This window comes from Mobula hypostoma, chromosome 24 (assembly GCF_963921235.1).
Source record: "Mobula hypostoma chromosome 24, sMobHyp1.1, whole genome shotgun sequence".
In the NCBI taxonomy this organism is placed as follows: domain Eukaryota; kingdom Metazoa; phylum Chordata; class Chondrichthyes; order Myliobatiformes; family Myliobatidae; genus Mobula; species Mobula hypostoma.
The window spans coordinates 5,019,956-5,037,766 of NC_086120.1; the positions used below are offsets into that span (position 1 = coordinate 5,019,956).

At 44.8% G+C, this 17,811-nt stretch overlaps 1 protein-coding gene across 5 annotated transcripts in view; it reads right to left on the reverse strand.

Annotated features, from left to right (window-relative positions):
- The window catches only part of LOC134337370 (phospholipid phosphatase-related protein type 3-like), a 111,251-nt gene that overhangs the window by 8,521 nt on the left and 84,919 nt on the right, over window positions 1-17,811 (reverse strand). For all 5 annotated transcript variants that reach the window (XM_063032327.1, XM_063032326.1, XM_063032325.1 and 2 more), the window contains exons 6-7: window positions 5,084-5,141; window positions 4,394-4,567 (exon numbers count right to left, since the gene is read on the reverse strand). In XM_063032327.1, coding sequence (XP_062888397.1) covers window positions 4,394-4,567; window positions 5,084-5,141 — 232 coding nt within the window. The remainder of the gene's footprint in view (window positions 1-4,393; window positions 4,568-5,083; window positions 5,142-17,811) is intronic.

A 17,811-nucleotide genomic window follows, 5' to 3' on the forward strand; every position in this document is an offset into this window, starting at 1 on the left:
TGCACTAAAATGGATTTTGTGGTACTGTTCAATTGTGCTCTTTCTTGTAAAAATGATGTATAATTTATTTTAATTGGTTTTCCTTGTGTATCTGATCCCATGTACCTGTGATATTGCTGCAAGTTTCACATTGCATCTGTGTATACTTGTCCCTATGCATGTGGCATTAAACTCACAACTCGAGTCCTAGCCGACATTTGACCTGATCCAAGATTTCATGATGTATTTCCCATCATCCCATTGTGCAGCTCAGCAAACCTCCTGCACCAGCATTCCGGTTATAAAATAGAATATAGACCAGTGCAACACAGGAACAGGACCTTCAGTTTAAATGATTCTATTTGCCTGCACAAGATCTATATCCCTTCATTCCCCATCTGTCTAAAACCCTATTAAACACTGCAAGACTCATTCTCATTTTCTTTAAAGTAACTCCCTTCAACCTTAAGACCATATAACTTCCTGTAACTCTAGCATGCTTTACAACCTCCTGTAACCCTACAGCCCCCATCTGCACAACTCTGCATTTATTCCCCTTCATCCACATAACCTCCTACTACTTGGCTCTTCACATCATCTCCTCCAGCCTTATAACCCTCTGTGTAACTTCCCAGACTCACAGTTGTCTACCAAATCACCTCCAGAATTATAAGCCTCCATATACTCTCTTCCAGCCATACCGTCTTCCCTGACAGTTTAGCCAGAGCTCCAGGCAACTTTGCCCAGTTACAACCCTCCAGTCTTGTTTTCTGCATGTCCACCTACACATGTAATCTCCTTCAGTCCTGCAATCCTACATGTAATCTCTCCCAGACCTAAAGCCTGTATTCAACCACCAGCCGCGATCTTCTCCAGCCCTACAATCCCTGCATCTTCTACACTCACCATTCCACCTGTGGAACATTTCCCAGTTTTGTCTCTCCCCAATGGCCATATCCTCAGCTGCTTTACACTATCAAGGAGGTGATACAGGAGCCCAAAGACTCATACTCAGCATTTAAAGAACAGCTTCTTCCCCTCCGCAATCAGATTTCTGAACAGTCTATGAACACTACCTCATTATTATCTTTATCACTGTTCATTTATTCTTGTAATTTGTGCCTTGCAATGTACTGCTGCCATAAAACAACAAAATTCTTGAAAAGTGTCAGCGATATAAAGCTGATTGTGACTGGCCAATAGCTCTGAAATTTTCATCAGCTTTTTCTTTCTCTCCATTTCATTCCTTCCTCCTTCAGGAAGCTCCCTCATCACTACAATCACGCTAAGTAGCTTGATGCAAATGCTTATTTATGCTCCTTTTCACTGTGACCCTTACACAGACATTTGACTAGGCTCTGTAAGTGTCAGTCATTGGTGACTGATTATCCAGAGATGCAAAGCTGAGAAGTTACGCTGACCCTGAGCATGTTCCATTGGTTCGCAGTCTGGCTAAATGAATGGTGCAGAACATGATAGATGAAACGATCTGGAAAAATGTGAAGTTACCTTTGTCACAGAGAAAAGAGAAAGGCTGGGCTTAAAGGTTGAGAGATTGAAAGATTATGTGGTGCAGAGGAACAGACTTGTATGTCTTTGTTCAGCTAGCAGTTGGGAAGGCAAACTAACTTTTATTGTAGGAAGATCTGAGTATGAGGGAAGAGCTATCTTGTACCAATTATGCAGGGACTTGTCTAGACCAGGACTGACCTCTCTACCACAGCAAGGATATACCTGCAATAGGGAGAGTGCAGTGAAGTTCAGCAGGTGGATTGTCTTAGACTCCCCTATCATGGGACAAAGATTTTGTCCTTCCAACTTTCCTATGCCCATCATGATTTTATATACCTCCATGAAGATCACCTCTCAGCCTCCAGTTGTCTAAGCCCTCCAGTCCCAGTAACATACTCAGGAATCTTTGCTGCATTCTTTCCACCCTAATAAAATCCTCTCTTATAGATGCGCGATCAGAAAGGCGCACAATGTATCCTATTACTTTAAAACTAAGCATAAGTAAGGGAGGAATTTCATAAATATCAAAATGCATCTTTGAGCAGTCTGACGCTATGTCATCAGGATCATTTACAGAACAAAACGGGAGGATTTTGAATTGGAGTCTTTCATTCATGGGGCTGAGCATCTGATTTTGCTGGCAAGGACTCTGGTAATGTTTTTTGTTAGTGTTTGGTGTCCAGTTAATGAGATTCTATCTTGGGGCGTCCCAATGGATGTCTGCTGTGCATTCTGCAGAATGAGCAACTGTCTCATAAATAAAACAACTGATCAGCCAGAATGGAATTAAGGTGCACTTAGGAAAAATATTTCCATGCACATCGATAAAATAAGAACAAAATCTCAGGCCTGTAAGTATATCCAAAGAGTGGTGAATCTGTGGAATTCATTGTCACTGACGGCTGCAGATGCCAAATCATTAGGTATATTTAAAACAGAGGTTGATTGTTTCTTGATTAATGAGAGTGTCCAAGATTATGGGAAGAAGGCAGGAGAATGGGGTTGAAAGGGAATAATAAGTTAGCCGTGATCGAATTGCAGAGCAGACTCGATGGGCTGAATGGCATAATTCTGATCCTATGGCTCCGGGTCTAAATGGTTTTAGTACTGACTCCTGAAGCAACATGTCCCTCCCAAGTTTCTGACTGTCATGTTAAATGACATTGCCTCTCAACTGATCTTTGGCCAATCATGTGTGATGTTGCTCAGTGATAGCACTTTTCCAGGTTCAGAACGACCGATTCAAGTGTTCTTCACAGACACAGGCACCCGATCTAGACAAGCTCTTCAGGGAAGAAGTAGTGCAGGTGCTCTCTGTCAGATGAGGTATTAAGCTGCCCTCTCGGGAATCTTAAAGCTCCCATCTCATGGTTGTAAAGTGCAAGAACCCCTTGAGGGCAACTTCACTACCCAGTGTGACACCATTGTTGGTCTGAGATGACAAGGAGAACTCGCTGCCATTCATTCTGAAACCGAGTCATTTATCTTGCTGTCAAATGTGACATCTTCCTGTGCTTGGGAAATACTTTTCGCTATCTGTGATGAAAGTCGGAGTTGAAAGGCAGAGCAAAGTGATGACGGTGTTAAACAGCGACTCCTTTACTTGCATCTTTGGAAACAGCTCTATTTCCATCTTTGACATCTATTTTCCTTTTCAAGGTTCTTTTGAAGACCCTGATCTGGAGTTTCACTCTGACTTCGGTTCTTTGCTGGAATGGGACCCACTCTCAGGGCCTCATGACCGGTCGCTTTTTGGTATCCCAAGGACACGGCCTGGAAGAGCAGCTTGACTTCAGGGTGCCTGATCGCCATGGCTCTGGAGACGGGCTGATTCAATGACGGTAACCCTGACTGAGGTCATCATGGGAGAACATGGAACATCGGGCAGCAGGATAGCTGCCGTGGGCTGTGTATTCAGAGACCCGAGCTCTTTGGGCACAGAGCTCGGAAAAAGCGGTGCAACAGACTTTTAACGTCATGAATAAGCGAGTTGTTTGTTATGTCTCCCCTCTCACTGTGAAACGGGGACACCTCGTTTTCCCTTATTAGGAAGAGAGAGAGCCTGTGGTATGTTGAATTACTGGGTGAACGAGTAGTCTTTGGGGTACTGCAAGTCTGTGTCTTTATTGATGCTTTGCTGCACACTTGAGTGCTCAGTGGGGGGGGCGCCGATGCTTTTTTGCTGGTTGGGGAAGGGGGGATCATTGCCTTGTTGCTGCTTGTGGGTGGGAGGGGGAGCTGGGGAGGAGCTTTGGGGCACTCCTCTGTTTTTGTGGATGCTTGTGAAGAAAAAGAATCTCAGGATGTATATTGTATATATTTCTCTGACATTAAATGTACCTACTGAAACCTATTGAAGTCAAAGTTGAGTTTATTGTCACATGCACACGCGTGCAGAGGTGCAATGAAAAACCCTCCTGCAGGAGCATCACAGGCAGATAACATTAGATATACAACAGTCACAAGAGAAACAAACAATCATAGTGTTGCTATATGGAGGTAGTGACGGGGTTGTGCAGGCTGGTCTAAGAACCAAGTAGTTAAAGGGATGTTCTTGAACCTGGGACGAAAAGGGCTGAATTATAGTAACACACACAAAATCAAGTCAGGCAGCATCTAAGGAGGGAAATAAACAGTTAATGTTTGGGCCAAGTCCTGATGATGGGTCTCAGCCTGAAACATCAAATGCTTATTCCCCTCCATAGCTGCTGCATTACTTGCTGAGTTCGTCCAACATTTTGTGTGTGTTGCCCTAGATTTTCAGAATCTGCAGAATCTCTTGTTTATGAATTAAAACAACTACTTTTCCCCCAGGGGTCCTTGGGGGGGGCCTGTTGACAAGAACGGGAGAGACCGAGAGGACATTCATCCCCTTGTTGTTGACTCCCTTACCACCACTCACCAGGTATGCAGCAATCCCGGCCCCAATGATAAAGCCCACATACACATCCAGTGGGTGGCTTCTGTACTGAGTGATCTGAGTCAGGCCACAGATTCCTGCACCAATTGCAAAGGCGAATACCAGAACTGGCTTCAGTAGCTTGGTGCAGTCAGATATCGTGGAGTTAAAGTACATCTGAAAGAAAAACATGGGAGATATCAATATCCTATTCAATCAGATCACGCTAATCCATAGCTCAGTTTTAATCCCCTCAATCCCTCCAGAAATATATCCATCTCATTCTCCAATGCTCCAGTGCATCCTGGGCAGAGAATTCCAGATTATAGCCACATATTGCATAAGAAATTGCTTCCTGATTTATGTCCCCAGTAAATCCACATTAACTTTATGACACATCATACTTGATTTCCCAACCAAGAACACTTCATATACACTATAAAAATCCTTATAAATATGTTTATGAGATCATCATTCAAGTCCAAATCACAAAGGAAACGAGGCAGCTCTGCTCAATCTATCTCTAGGACTGCTGAGGGAGTGTTGTGATCTAGCACAATGGGAGCCATTTGAGACATTTGGAAGGAACATATAACAGGATTGTCACATTCCACAGAGTTTATTGTTATGTCTGCACTGCAGATCTCCTGATGCCCAGTGAAAGAGTCGCTGTTAAGGAGCAGAGAGACTCACCGAGATGTACACCGCTGCAAAGGCAGAGATTGTGGCGTGTTGGGAAGGAAAGCTCTTCCTGTGGAGAAGAAGAGTGAAGAGTTAAGCTAAAGAGAACCCCACCTTGAGCAGTGATCATAGTCATAGTCACAGTCATACTTTATTAATCCCGGGGGAAATTGGTTTTCATTACGGTTGCTCCATAAATAATAAATAGTAATAGAACCATAAATAGTTAAATAGTAATATGTAAATTATGCCAGTGAATTATGAAATAAGTCCAGGACCAGCCTATTGGCTCAGGATGTCTGACCCTACAAGGGAGGAGTTGTAAAGTTTGACGGCCACAGGCAGGAATGACTTCCTATGACGCTCAGTGCTGCATCTCGGTGGTGTGACAAAAGACCAAGTTATCAGAAGATTGATGCCGATAAGACAGACAAATAGAGGAACATTCAAAATGCTAATATGAGAGACGAGAGAGTTTAACGAAAAGAAACACAGTTCCGAGTATTGTCAGACCGGTTGCTTTGAACCTGAACTGTTTGAAGTTTGATGGACAGGCGATACCCCAGCAGGGGGATAAAAGGAACAGGTTCGCTAAGGCAAAGCACACACCACAACACCACGAGATAACAAGACCCTGGAAGTGCATTGTGCCCCCACAAGTTGGTGGAAGTTTTGGAGATCTGGTCGCGGGACCGACCATAGACGCACTGGGTGGAAAGGTACGATCGGCGGGAACCTGGTGTGTGTGTCCGCCCTTGCCTGGGTGCCGGGTTCACCGCAGAAGAACGATCGTATCCGGAATGGAGGGGTCACAGTCGGTGACCTCAGAAGACATTACAAAGGGCTCGCCCGAAAGCTAACTGCGAGGAATATCAAAGGTCTGTTTGAATCCAATTTGAATATCATCATTTGCTGTCTCTCTCTCTCTCTCTCTCTCCCCAACAGCACAACAGCGATTACTGCGAACTGAACTAAACTGAACTGAACTCCGCGTCACTTGAGACTGATCATTTACCCCTAGAATGCGATAGAGCTTGATTGATCCTATTATCCTAGTTCTGTGTACATGTGCGTTTTATCATTGCTAACCTGTTGCATTTATATCCTTACTATTAGAGTACTGTGTTACTTATTTCTTTAATAAAACTTTCTTAGTTCCAGTAATCCAGACTCCAACTAAATGGTCCATTTCTGCTGGTTTGGCAACCCAGTTACGGGGTACGTAACATAAGTGGGGTTCTCGTCTGGGATTTTGAACACTAAATTTGGGACGGGGTAAATTGATTGAGTTAAAATCCCAAAAGAGAGAAAAGGCAAACAGCAGAAATGGAGATTGAGGAAATTCTAAAGGCGCCGACCTTGGAGGCATTAGAGGATGCCAGGAAAGCAGAATTGGCAGCTGTGGCCAAACGGTTGAATCTTGCTAAGGGGAAGTCAACAATAAGGAGAGAGGAGATGCACAGAGCTATCATAGAGCATTATGTGTCTAAAGGTGTGTTTCCCCAAGGGGAGCTGGAGGTGATATCTATTGGAAAACCTGGTGGAGACGCAGTACAGGTCCAGATTGAAAAATTGAAACTCGAGCACGAGTTCTGGGTAAGGCAGCTAGAACACAAAGAGAAACAGTTAGAATGGCAAGAGAGAGAGAGGGAGTTGGAACGAGAAGAGAGGCAGTTGGAGAAACAGAGGGAAAGGGAACTTGAGCTGGAGAGGTTAAAGATGACGGAAGCTCAGGGGCCCATGCCGAACCAAGGTGGAGGGTTCAGGGTGACCCAGGAGGTTAGGCTGGTTCCCCCATTTGACTAGACCGATGTTGATCTGTACTTTCTCCATTTTGAAAAAGTTGCTGCAAGTCAGGACTGGCCGAGGGATAAGCGGGCTGTTTTGCTTCAGAGTGTACTTAAAGGGAAAGCCCAACAAGCTTACTTGGCTTTGTCCGCAGAAGATGCCCAAGGGTATGAGGTGGTGAAAGAGGCCATACTCAGGATTTATGAGTTGGTCCCGGAGGCATACCAGCAGGGGTTCCGGAATGCGAGGAAGCAGTGGGGCCGCACGTATTTAGAGTTTGCCCGTGAGCTGCAGACATATTGTGAGCGTTGGTGCGCCTCGAAAAGGGTCAATGGGGATTATGAAAGACTGCTACAGCTCATCCTGATTGAGCAGTCCCTGAAGATATGAGACCCTACCTAGATGAGAAAGACGCAGCCACGTTAGCCGCAACTGCTAAGTTAGCGGATGAGTATGCGTTGACACATAAAACGAAGTTTACCCCGAGTAAAGGCTACCAAAAGGGTAGTCAGGATGGCGGGGAGAGTCTGCCAGAAAAGTCAGAAAGTAAGCCGGGGACTAGTGAGAAGGATAAGGTAGACCGGGAGCAGTTTGGTAGGGAGTCTCCTGGGGTCGTATGCTATAATTGTGGGAAAGTCGGACACTTTGCGTCCAGGTACTTTGCCCCAAAGAAGGAGATGGGAAAAGGGAAAGCGACGGTTCTGACTGGCTGTATTGAGCTGGTAAGCAAACCGCTAGGAGAGAAGAGGTCTGATAAAGTTCAGGAAGGGCGTGAGAAGTTTATCTCGGCCGGATTGGTGTCGGTGAAGGAGGGGTTAAACCCAGTTCCAGTACGGATCTGGAGAGACATTGGAGCTTGTCAGTCGTTGATATTAAAGAGTGTGTTAGACTTTAGTTCAGAGACCCAGACTGGGGAGTTCAGGGTCATAAAAGGCAATGGGAAAGGGACTGAAGCAGTACCTTTGCACTAGATACACCTAAAAAGCGACTTGGTCTCTGGACCGGTCACGATCGGGGTGAGGCCCGAACTACCAATGAAAGACGTGGAGGTCTTACTCAGTAATGACCTCGCCGGCGGAGAGGTGTACCCAGCAGTAAGATTGACAAGCCAGCCTGCCAGCATTGAGGCCCCGCCCATGGACTCACAGGTTTATCCCGTTTGCGCAGTGACTCGGGGCATGTCTAGAAAGGCTGCCGAAGTAACTATAGTTTTGGCTGAGACGTTTTTACCAGCCTTGTATCAGAAGGGGTTAGAAAGTGAGGAGCAGTGTAGTGAAATGGAAATTAAGGTAGATTTATCATTAGCCAGGAAGGAATTTGTACAGGCACAGGAGCGAGACGAGGAGCTGATGGTTTTGACGGAGACAGCTCTCTCTGAAGCAGAATTAAAAAGGGAGCCAGTGGGCTATTGTGTGGAGGAGGGAGTACTAATGAGGAAATGGAGACCAAGTACCGTGCCCGCAGATGAAGAATGGGGGGTGGTGCCAAAAATTTATGGGGACGAGATTCTTAACCTGGCCCACAAGATACCCCTCGGTGGACATTTTGGGGGGAGGAAAACAGTTGGCGGATCATGAAAGAGTTTTACTGGCCACACAGGAGGAAGGATGTTATTGACTATTGTAGACGTGAGCTAACACAGTTACAGGCTTTTGATATGCTAACAGTTTGCCACGATAGGCAAACAGACCTAGTCGGTGTTATCACGAAAATTAATGAGGCTAGGGTGCCACCTGATAAGGGGAAAACCCATTTTGAAAAGATAAGTATGGTGCCGACCAGATGGGAGAAGTCTATTGTTTTGGCCAGCTTTGCTGATGAAGTCTCTCCCCTAATCCCTGAACAAAGCGACCCTTTACGAGAGCTAATTAAACGGCACGCACACATATGTCCGAATGTCCCGAGGTGATGCAAAGAGCCGGGACATGGTGTTGTCGTCACATCAGGTCGGCCTAGTGAGCAACACCCCTATAGGGTGATTAATTCAGTGACAAACGGGCTAAAGAACACAGAAGTGTATATTGGCGACGTAGTGGTCTGGAGTGACACGTGGGAGGAGCACAGTGTGGCACTGGTTAAATGGCTGTTTGAAGCCAGCCTGACAATGAACCTCGCAAAAAGTGAATTCGGCCACGCGAAGGTCACTTATATGGGATTTGTGGTAGGACAGGGGCAGCTGGCTCCGATGCAGGCTAAGGTGCGGGCTATCTCTGAAGTCCCCACCCTGACAGACAAGAGAGCCCTGAGAAGGTTCTTGGAGATGGTGGAGTACTGTCGGAAGTTTTGCAAAAAAAAACTTTGCGGATATTACCCACCCTCTTACTAAGCCCTTGCCAAAGAATGCTAAGTTGGTGTGGGACGACCCTTGTTATCTGTGTCCGGGACGAAAACCACTGAGAAGTTACATTGATCACAATTCATTAGTGTTTTCGGCCACTATGAAGTTTGCTAAATTGAAGCCGGGTTTTAGAGGATTATTAAAATAACACATATAAAAGGAACGGAAAATGTGATTGTTGACTGTCTGTCAAGGGTTGACAACTTAAAGTTCCCTGTATTAGCCAAATAGCTGATGAACATGTATATTTGTGTGTATCTAATAGTGTATTCATGCCTATAATTTTTACCCCGGCAAAAATCCTTTGAAGGGTAGGAGTGTGACAAAAGACCAAGTTATCAGAAGATTGATGCCAATAAGAGAGACAAAGAGAGAAATATTCAAAATGTTAATATGAGAGACGAGAGAGTTTAACGAAGAGAGACACAGTTCCGAGTATTGTCAGACCGATTGCTTTGAACCTGAACTGTTTGAAATTTGATGGACAGGCGATATCCCAGCAGGGGGATAAAAGGAACAGGTTTGCTAAGGGAAAGCACACACCACGACACCACGAGATAACGAGACCCTGGAAGTGCGTTGTGCCCCCCCCCCACAAGTTGGTGGAGTTTTGGAGGTCTGGTCGCGGGATCGACCATAGACGCACAGGGTGGAAAGGTACAATCGGCGGGAACCTGGTGTGTGTGTCCGCCCTTGCCTGGGTGCCGGGTTCACCACAGAAGAACGATCGTATCCAGAACGGAGGGGTCACAGTCGGTGACCTCAGAAGACATTACAAAGGGCTCGCCCGAAAGCTAACGGCGAGGAATATCAAAGGTCTGTTGAATCCGATTTGAATATCATCATTCGCGCTCTCTCTCTCTCTCTCCCCAACAGCACAACAGCGATTACTGCGAACTGAATTAAACTGAACTGAACTCTGCGTCACTTGAGACTGATCATTTTACCCCTAGACTGCGATAGAGCTTGATTGATCCTATTGTCCTAGTTCTGTGTACATGTGTGTTTGATCATTGCTAACCTGTTGCATTTATAGCCTTACTATTAGAGTACTGTGTTACTTATTTCTTTAATAAAGAAATAATAAGTTTAATAAAACTTTCTTAGTTCCAGTAATCCAGACTCCAACTAAATGGTCCATTTCTGCTGGTTTGGCAACCCAGTTACGGGGTATATAACAGTGGAATGAGTCTCTGGCTGAATGTATTCCTGTGCCCACCCAGTACATTATGTAGTGGATGGGAGACATTGACCAAGATGGCATGCAACTTAGACAGCATCCTCTTTTCAGACACCACCGTGAGAGAGTCCAGTTCCATCCCCACAACATCAATGGCCTTACGAATGAGTTTGTTGATTCTGTTAGTGTCTGCTGCCCCAGCACACAACAGCAAACATGATAGCACTGGCCACCACAGACTCGTAGAACATCCTCAGCATCGTCCGGCAGATGTTAAAGGACCTCAGATCTCTAATCTGTTCTACCCATTGCCATTGTACTCTTCACTGTGTGTTCCCCCACTATAAAAAGGAGGCTCCACCAGCAGTAACTCCATGCCAGCGCAGTTGAAGCCAGCCAATATGTCGGTCATTATGAGCTGCAACATGGAATCTTGACATTTGCAATGGAGTTTGATTTCAGGGTAATTTCAACATTTTTTTCCACGTTCAAAATATTACAACTGTGGAGACCCCTGGAGCTTGGCATTCAACTAAAATATTTGGTCCCACAATGGAACAACTTATGATTCCAGTCGGGAACACAGGAAAGGGAGTTAGCTGTTCAACAAGGTCAGGAAACTGCTTCACTTTTACAGTCAACGCTTTCTTCAGTTGCTTCTCCATGGTGACCTCATGTCTCAGACCTTGGGCTCAGATTTTGGTTTTGAAATTGACCCCACAGTGTCTAGATCCCTACCACGAGCAATGAGATATGAGAAATTATGGCATACACTACATGGTGTGTTAAAAGAGAGCAGGGAAACAGAACATCCTTTTCACAGAGGCTCGAGATACTAACAGATGAATTACCACAACATGGGGGCAGGCTTATTAAAAGACTGATCTACTCTGTCAGAGCCTCAGTCTTGCTGGAACGTATGAAAATTTTCATTATTATATTGGTTCAAAGAACACTTAATGGAGAATCATTTCTCTTTAAAAAAGCAAGTCTCTTTCTCTGAGAACAAGAATAACTTGTGAGACTAGCTGGCAAAGTACATGGCAATTAAGCTGTTGGCTGGTGTCTACGCATGCAGCTCATGCTCTTTGCTCTGATGTGAACCTGGGTCTCAATGCCAAGAGGAGGTTGGAGGAGAACCATGATCACTGGGTTACACTAGTCCCATAGATCATACTGTAAGGAATTCACACCCAACTTGAACTTCTTCAGTTAGTTAGGACTGCCATGTTAGTTGGGTAACCCCTCATACACTAGATTCAACTTATTCTGCTTCCATCCCTTCACTAGACCTTCCCAGAGACTGGTGATCATATACTTGTCACCTAGATGAAGTTCCAACACCATCAACTAGACTCCACACTTCCACTTCCCTTTGCCTCCACCTCATGGCAGATCTGTCTGAAGGTCTCAGCAATGCCATGTCACCTCCAGGCCAGTCTATTTCAATGTTCTCCTAACTGTTCTCACACCTTCTTCCTATCTCCATCAACCTGATTTATCCTAAAATCTGCTGCCCTCTCAACTCGTACCAACTTCCACTCACCCTTTATCTCTGCACCAGCTTTTGGTTGAACTGCATCTCAATTCCAAGTTCTCATCCCTGTATTCGATTGCCTTACGGTCTCATCCTTTGCAGATCTTTGTAATCTCCTTCAACCATACTGAGATGTGATGGGATGTGACTGCAAGGATTTCCCCTTGTATTGAAGTGTCGCTGAGTGAGGTGTCAGTTGAGATCTCTCCTACAGCAGCTGAGTGCAACTATATCTAGGACAAAAGTACAAGCAAAAGTGCTGATACAGGTGGCAGACTGGGATGGTGGGGCTTTGACAGAAGCCTGTGCAGGAGAGGGAAGGGTGGAGCAATGCTCAGAGAAGATGTGGTGTGGATCACAGACATGTCGGTGTTGCTAAGGGTGGCCATAGGTCTCGATGCACCGGGATCCTGAATAGTTTTGGAAAGAAAATTATATACATGCCTGTAAATTCCACACTGATATCCTTCCGTCCACAAGCTAAATTGCTAGCCCACACAATGATGAACAGGTAATCCAGAGAACTGAGCTCAGATCTAGCTACCGCAGATTGATGTGAACAAAAAGTTGTCATAAAATCCCAACTGGCCCCTTAGGAAGCAAACATGTTGGTGTCTGGTCAAGTCTGTGTGATTCCACACTGACACAAAACCTGATGCCTGTTATCTTTCATCTGAATGAGGTAGGGACGTCAAACAGTTAGCCTGCTAACAAAATAAAATGCTCACCACCAAATGAATGGTCTGTTTTAGTGTAAAAGGACATGAAAAGCTCTTTGTAGTTTAATTTCTCTGTGCAGTTGCTGCTGTTACTTTCACTGTGTCTTTCATAGGGTCGTCTGTCCTATTGCAATGTCTGATCAAACACCCCATTGCTTGAAGATGGAACACAAATGACATTCTATTACAAGCAGGAAGTATTGATTGGATGATACAATTAATATAGGGACATACTGATTGTGTAATATTCATAAAAATCTATTGAAATAACTAATAGAATTAGCTGTTTCAAGGGATAGAACATAACACTGTACAGGCTCTTCTGCCCATAGTGTTGTGCTGACCTTTTAACCTACTCCAAGCTCAATCTAACCCTCCCACCTAACATTCCACATAAAATGCTGGAGGAACTCAGCAGGCCAGGCAGCATCTATGGAAAGAAGCCGAAATGTCGACAGTGCTTCTTTCCATGGATGCTGCCTGGCCTGCTGAGTTCCTCCAGCACTTGATGTGTGTTGCTCGGATTTCCGGCATCTGCAGATTTTCTCTTGTTTGTCACTTAGCCCTCCATTTTCCTTTCATCCATGTGTCTAAGAGTCACTTAAACGTCTCTAATATATCTGCCTCTACCACCACCTCCAGCAGTGCAATCTATGCACTTACCACTAAAAACCTACCTGACATGCCCCCGTGCTTTTCTCCAGTCACTATAAAATTATGCCCTCTCGTGATCCTGAGGAAAGCTCTCTCTAACACCACACCCCTCCCCACCAATAATTTCTTCTAAACATATTAAAATTATGCTCTCTTGTATCAGCCATTTCCACCATGGTAATAGGAGTATATCTTCTTCCGGGACCAGGGACTTTGTTATCCTAACATTTTCCATAAATTCCAGCACCTGGAATAAAGCCTGCTCCATGCTGACCTCACATTCACCAATATCCCTCTCATTGGTCAATACAGAAACTAAGTATTCATAAGAACCTCCTCTGATTCTAGGCACATGAATGATGTCCCTGAATGATCCTACCTCACTCTAGTCATCCTCATGTTCTTCGCATACAATGCCTTGGGGATTTCCTTAATCCTACTTGCCAAGGCCTTCACATGTCCCCTTCTAGCTTTCCTAAGACCCTTCTTAGCTTCTGGCTCCCTCATAGCTCTTGAGAGCCCTACCCGATCCTTGCTTCCTAAACTTTAAGTATGCCTGCATCTTCCTATTGCCTAGATGCCCCACTTTTCCTGTCAACCTTGGCTCCTTCACCCTACCTTCCTTCCTCTGCCTCAAATGGGACAAACCCGTCCAGAACCCCAAGCAGGTGCTCCCTAAACAATCTCCGTATTTTTGATTTAAATTTCTTCATGTACATCTGTTCCCAATTTGCTTTAATTTGTTCATCTATTGAGAAGCTTGGCATTGGCTGTTAATGCGACTATAATCACTAATGAGTAATAGTGACACGCATAGAGACATTAGAATGTATATTAGTCTTTAGTCAAGGGAAGAGTAGGGGGTAAAGAGGGTTGTTTATCTGAATGCATGCAGCAAGCATAACGTAAGAGATGAATTAATGGTACAAATAGAAATAAATATGAAGAGACTCTGTTGGGGCGCTAGATGGAGTAAGTGGCATCTTGGCTTTGCTCCGTTCACTTTTTAATCTTTTTACCACCCTTTTACTATCTATATCAAAGTGTTTATAACACCTCTATATGCTTGAATTTTGGTTTTTAATCAATGGAGATGAGTACTAGAGGAAAAAAGGCATTAGCTGAAGGCAAGGAAGCCGGTAATGGAAATGGAAAGAAAGAAGGTGTTATTGAACAGCCTAAACAGTCTCAACATAAACACAAGGGATTCTGCAGATGCTGGAAATTCAAGCAACACACATCAAAGTTGCTGGTGAACGCAGCAGGCCAGGCAGCATCTCTAGGAAGAGGTACAGTCGACGTTTCAGGCCGAGACCCTTCGTCAGGACTAACTGAAGGAAGAGTTAATTAGAGATTTGAAAGTGGGAGGGGGAGGGGGAGATCCAAAATGATAGGAGAAGACAGGAGGGGGAGGGATGGAGCCAAGAGCTGGACAGGTGATTGGCAAAAGGGATATGAGAGGATCATGGGACAGGAGGCCCAGGGAGAAGGAAAAGGGAGAGGGGGGGAAAAACCCAGAGGATGGGCAAGGGGTATAGTCAAAGTGACAGAGGGAGAAAAAGGAGAGAGAGAGAAAGAATGTGTGTATATAAATAAATAACTGATGGGGTACGAGGGGGAAGTGGGGCATTAGTGGAAGTTAGAGAATTCAGTGTTCATGCCACCAGGTTGGAGGCTACCCAGACGGAATATAAGGTGTTGTTCCTCCAACCTGAGTGTGACTTCATCTTTACAGTAGAGGAGGCCTTCCTCCATCATCAACTCTAGTCTCAAACGCATCTCCCCCATTTCACGCACATCTGCTCTCACTCCATCCTCCCGTCACCCCACTAGGAATAGGGTTCCCCTGGTCCTCACCTACCACCCCACCAGCCTCCGAGACCAACATATTATTCTCCGTAACTTCTGCCACCTCCAATGGGATCCCACCACTAAGCACATCTTTCCCTCTCCCCCTCTCTCTGCATTCCGCAGGGATCACTCCCTACGCAACTCCCTTGTCCATTCATCCCCCCCATCCCCCCCCACTGATCTCCCTCCTGGCACTTATCCTTGTAAGTGGAACAAGTGCTCCACATACCCTTACACTTCCTCCCCCACCACCATTCAGGGCCCCAAACAGTCCTTCCAGGTGAGGTGACACTTCACCTGTGAGTCGGCTGGGGTGATATACTGCGTCCGGTTCTCCCGATGTGGCCTTCTATATATTGGCGAGATCCGACGCAGACTGGGAGATCGTTTTGCTGAACACCTACACTCTGTCCGTTAGAGAAAGCAGGATCTCCCAGTGGCCACACATTTTAATTCCACATCCCATTCCCGTTCTGATATGTCTATGCACGGCCTCCTCTACTGTAAAGATGAAGCCACACTCAGGTTGGAGGAACAACACCTTATATTCCATCTGGGTAGCTTCCAATCTGATGGCATGAACATCGACTTCTCTAACTTCCGCTAATGCCCCACCTCCCCCTCGTACCCCATCCGTTATTTATTTATATACATACATTCTTTTTCTCTCTCTCCTTTTTCTCCCCCTGTCCTTCTGACTATACCCCTTGCCCATCCTCTGAGGTTCCCCCCCTCCCCCTTTTCCTTCTCCCTAGGCCTCCTGTCCCATGATTCTCTCATATCCCTTTTGCCAATCACCTGTCCAGCTCTTGGCTCCATCCCTCCCCATCTTGTCTTCTCCTATCATTTTGGATCTCCCCCTCCCCCTCCCACTTTCAAATCTCTTACTAGATCTTCTTTCAGTTAGTCCTGACGAAGGGTCTCGGCCCAAAACGTCGACTGTACCTCTTCCTAGAGATGCTGCCTGGCCTGCTGCGTTCACCAGCAACTTTGATGTGTGTTGCCTAAACAGTCTCAACTTACTTTGGAGGCTATCTTGAAGCTCCTGGATGATAAATTCGATAAAAGATTTACTACTTTGGAAGTATTGTTAAAGGAGATTGGCAGTACTTAAGCAGGAGAGCGAAAAACAACAACGACAAACTTCCGAACTCATAAGCTGGGAGACAGAGATCTAGTTGGAGAATTTTCTCCCATTTCTCTATGGGTAAAGATACCTGAAGTTCTCTTTCCATTCATTCTTAATTTTATCAGACATACCCAAATGTATTTTCGTAATTAAATCATAAACAATTGCTATTAAACTCTTCTCAGTAGTTTTTCTGGATAAAAATTCAATTTATATAAAAGTGAGTTACTTCCCAGTAATAATTACTCGGATCAATATCACCAAGTACCTTTTAGTATTGCTAAAAATTACTTATCTTGGTATTAAAATTACTAAAAGGTTTAAGGACTTATATAAATATAATTTTCTCCCATTAATTGATTACACCCAACAAATGCTTTCTAAATGGTCACCTATGACATTATAATTAATAGGTCGAATTAATGCTATTAAAATGATAGTTCTACCAAAATTCTTATATACATTTCAGATAGTTCCTACCTTTGTTCCTAAAACATTTCTTGATAGAATAGATTCTATAATCTTATCTTATATTTGGAATAATAAAAATCCTAGATTGAGTAAACCTTTGTTATAGAAATTAAAAAAGGATGGTGGTATGGCTTTGCCAAATTTTAGAATGTATTATTAATACATTCTAATTAATATTTAATTATATTCGATATATTACTTTTTGGATTCATTACTCAGACATATATGAAAGTCCTTCCTAGTTGGATTTGGAGGGAAACTCGGTTAAGGGGTTCTCTTTGGCCTCTTTACTGGGAGCTCCTCTTCCCTTTTTGTTTTCTAAGATTAGTAGACAAAACTTTAATCCTATTATTAAACATTGTGACGAAAGTACACATAGACTAAGATATTGACTGTCCTGTGCTATCACCAGTGGGATCAACAGTTGATCTGCCACCTGTCTTCAGGAGAGAGAGATAAGTAAAGACAATGGAGCAGCATTTGGAAATGTTAATGAAGAGACGGGAGAGCTTAACGGAAGGAAACAGCGGTCTGGGAATTGTCAAGACCGGCTCCTCTTTGAACCCTGAACTGTTTGAAGTGATGGACAGGCGATACCCCAGCAGGGGGATAAAAAGGGACAGGTTCGCTAAGGCAACACACACGACACCACGAGGTAACGAGACCCTGGAAGTGGTGCACCTCCCACAAGTTGGTGGGAGTTTTGGAGGGCTGGTCGCGGGACTGAGCCATAGACGCACAGGGTGGAAAGGTACGATCGGCAGGAACCTGGTGTGTGTCCGCCCTTGCCTGGGTGCCAGGTTCACCGCAGAGAAACGGTCGTATCTGGAAACGGAGGGGTCACAGTCGGTGACCTCAGAAGACATTACAAAGGGCTCACCCGAAAGCTGACTGCGAAGAATATCGAAGGTCTGTGTGGAAGCCGTTTGAATATTCATTCGCTTTTGCTCTCTCTCTCCTTCCCCCCACTGTCCATCGCCACGGCAGTGATTACTGTGAACTGAACTGAACTCAATTGAACTGAACTTTGCCTCACTTTGAAACTGGTCATTTACCCCTAGACGATGATAGAG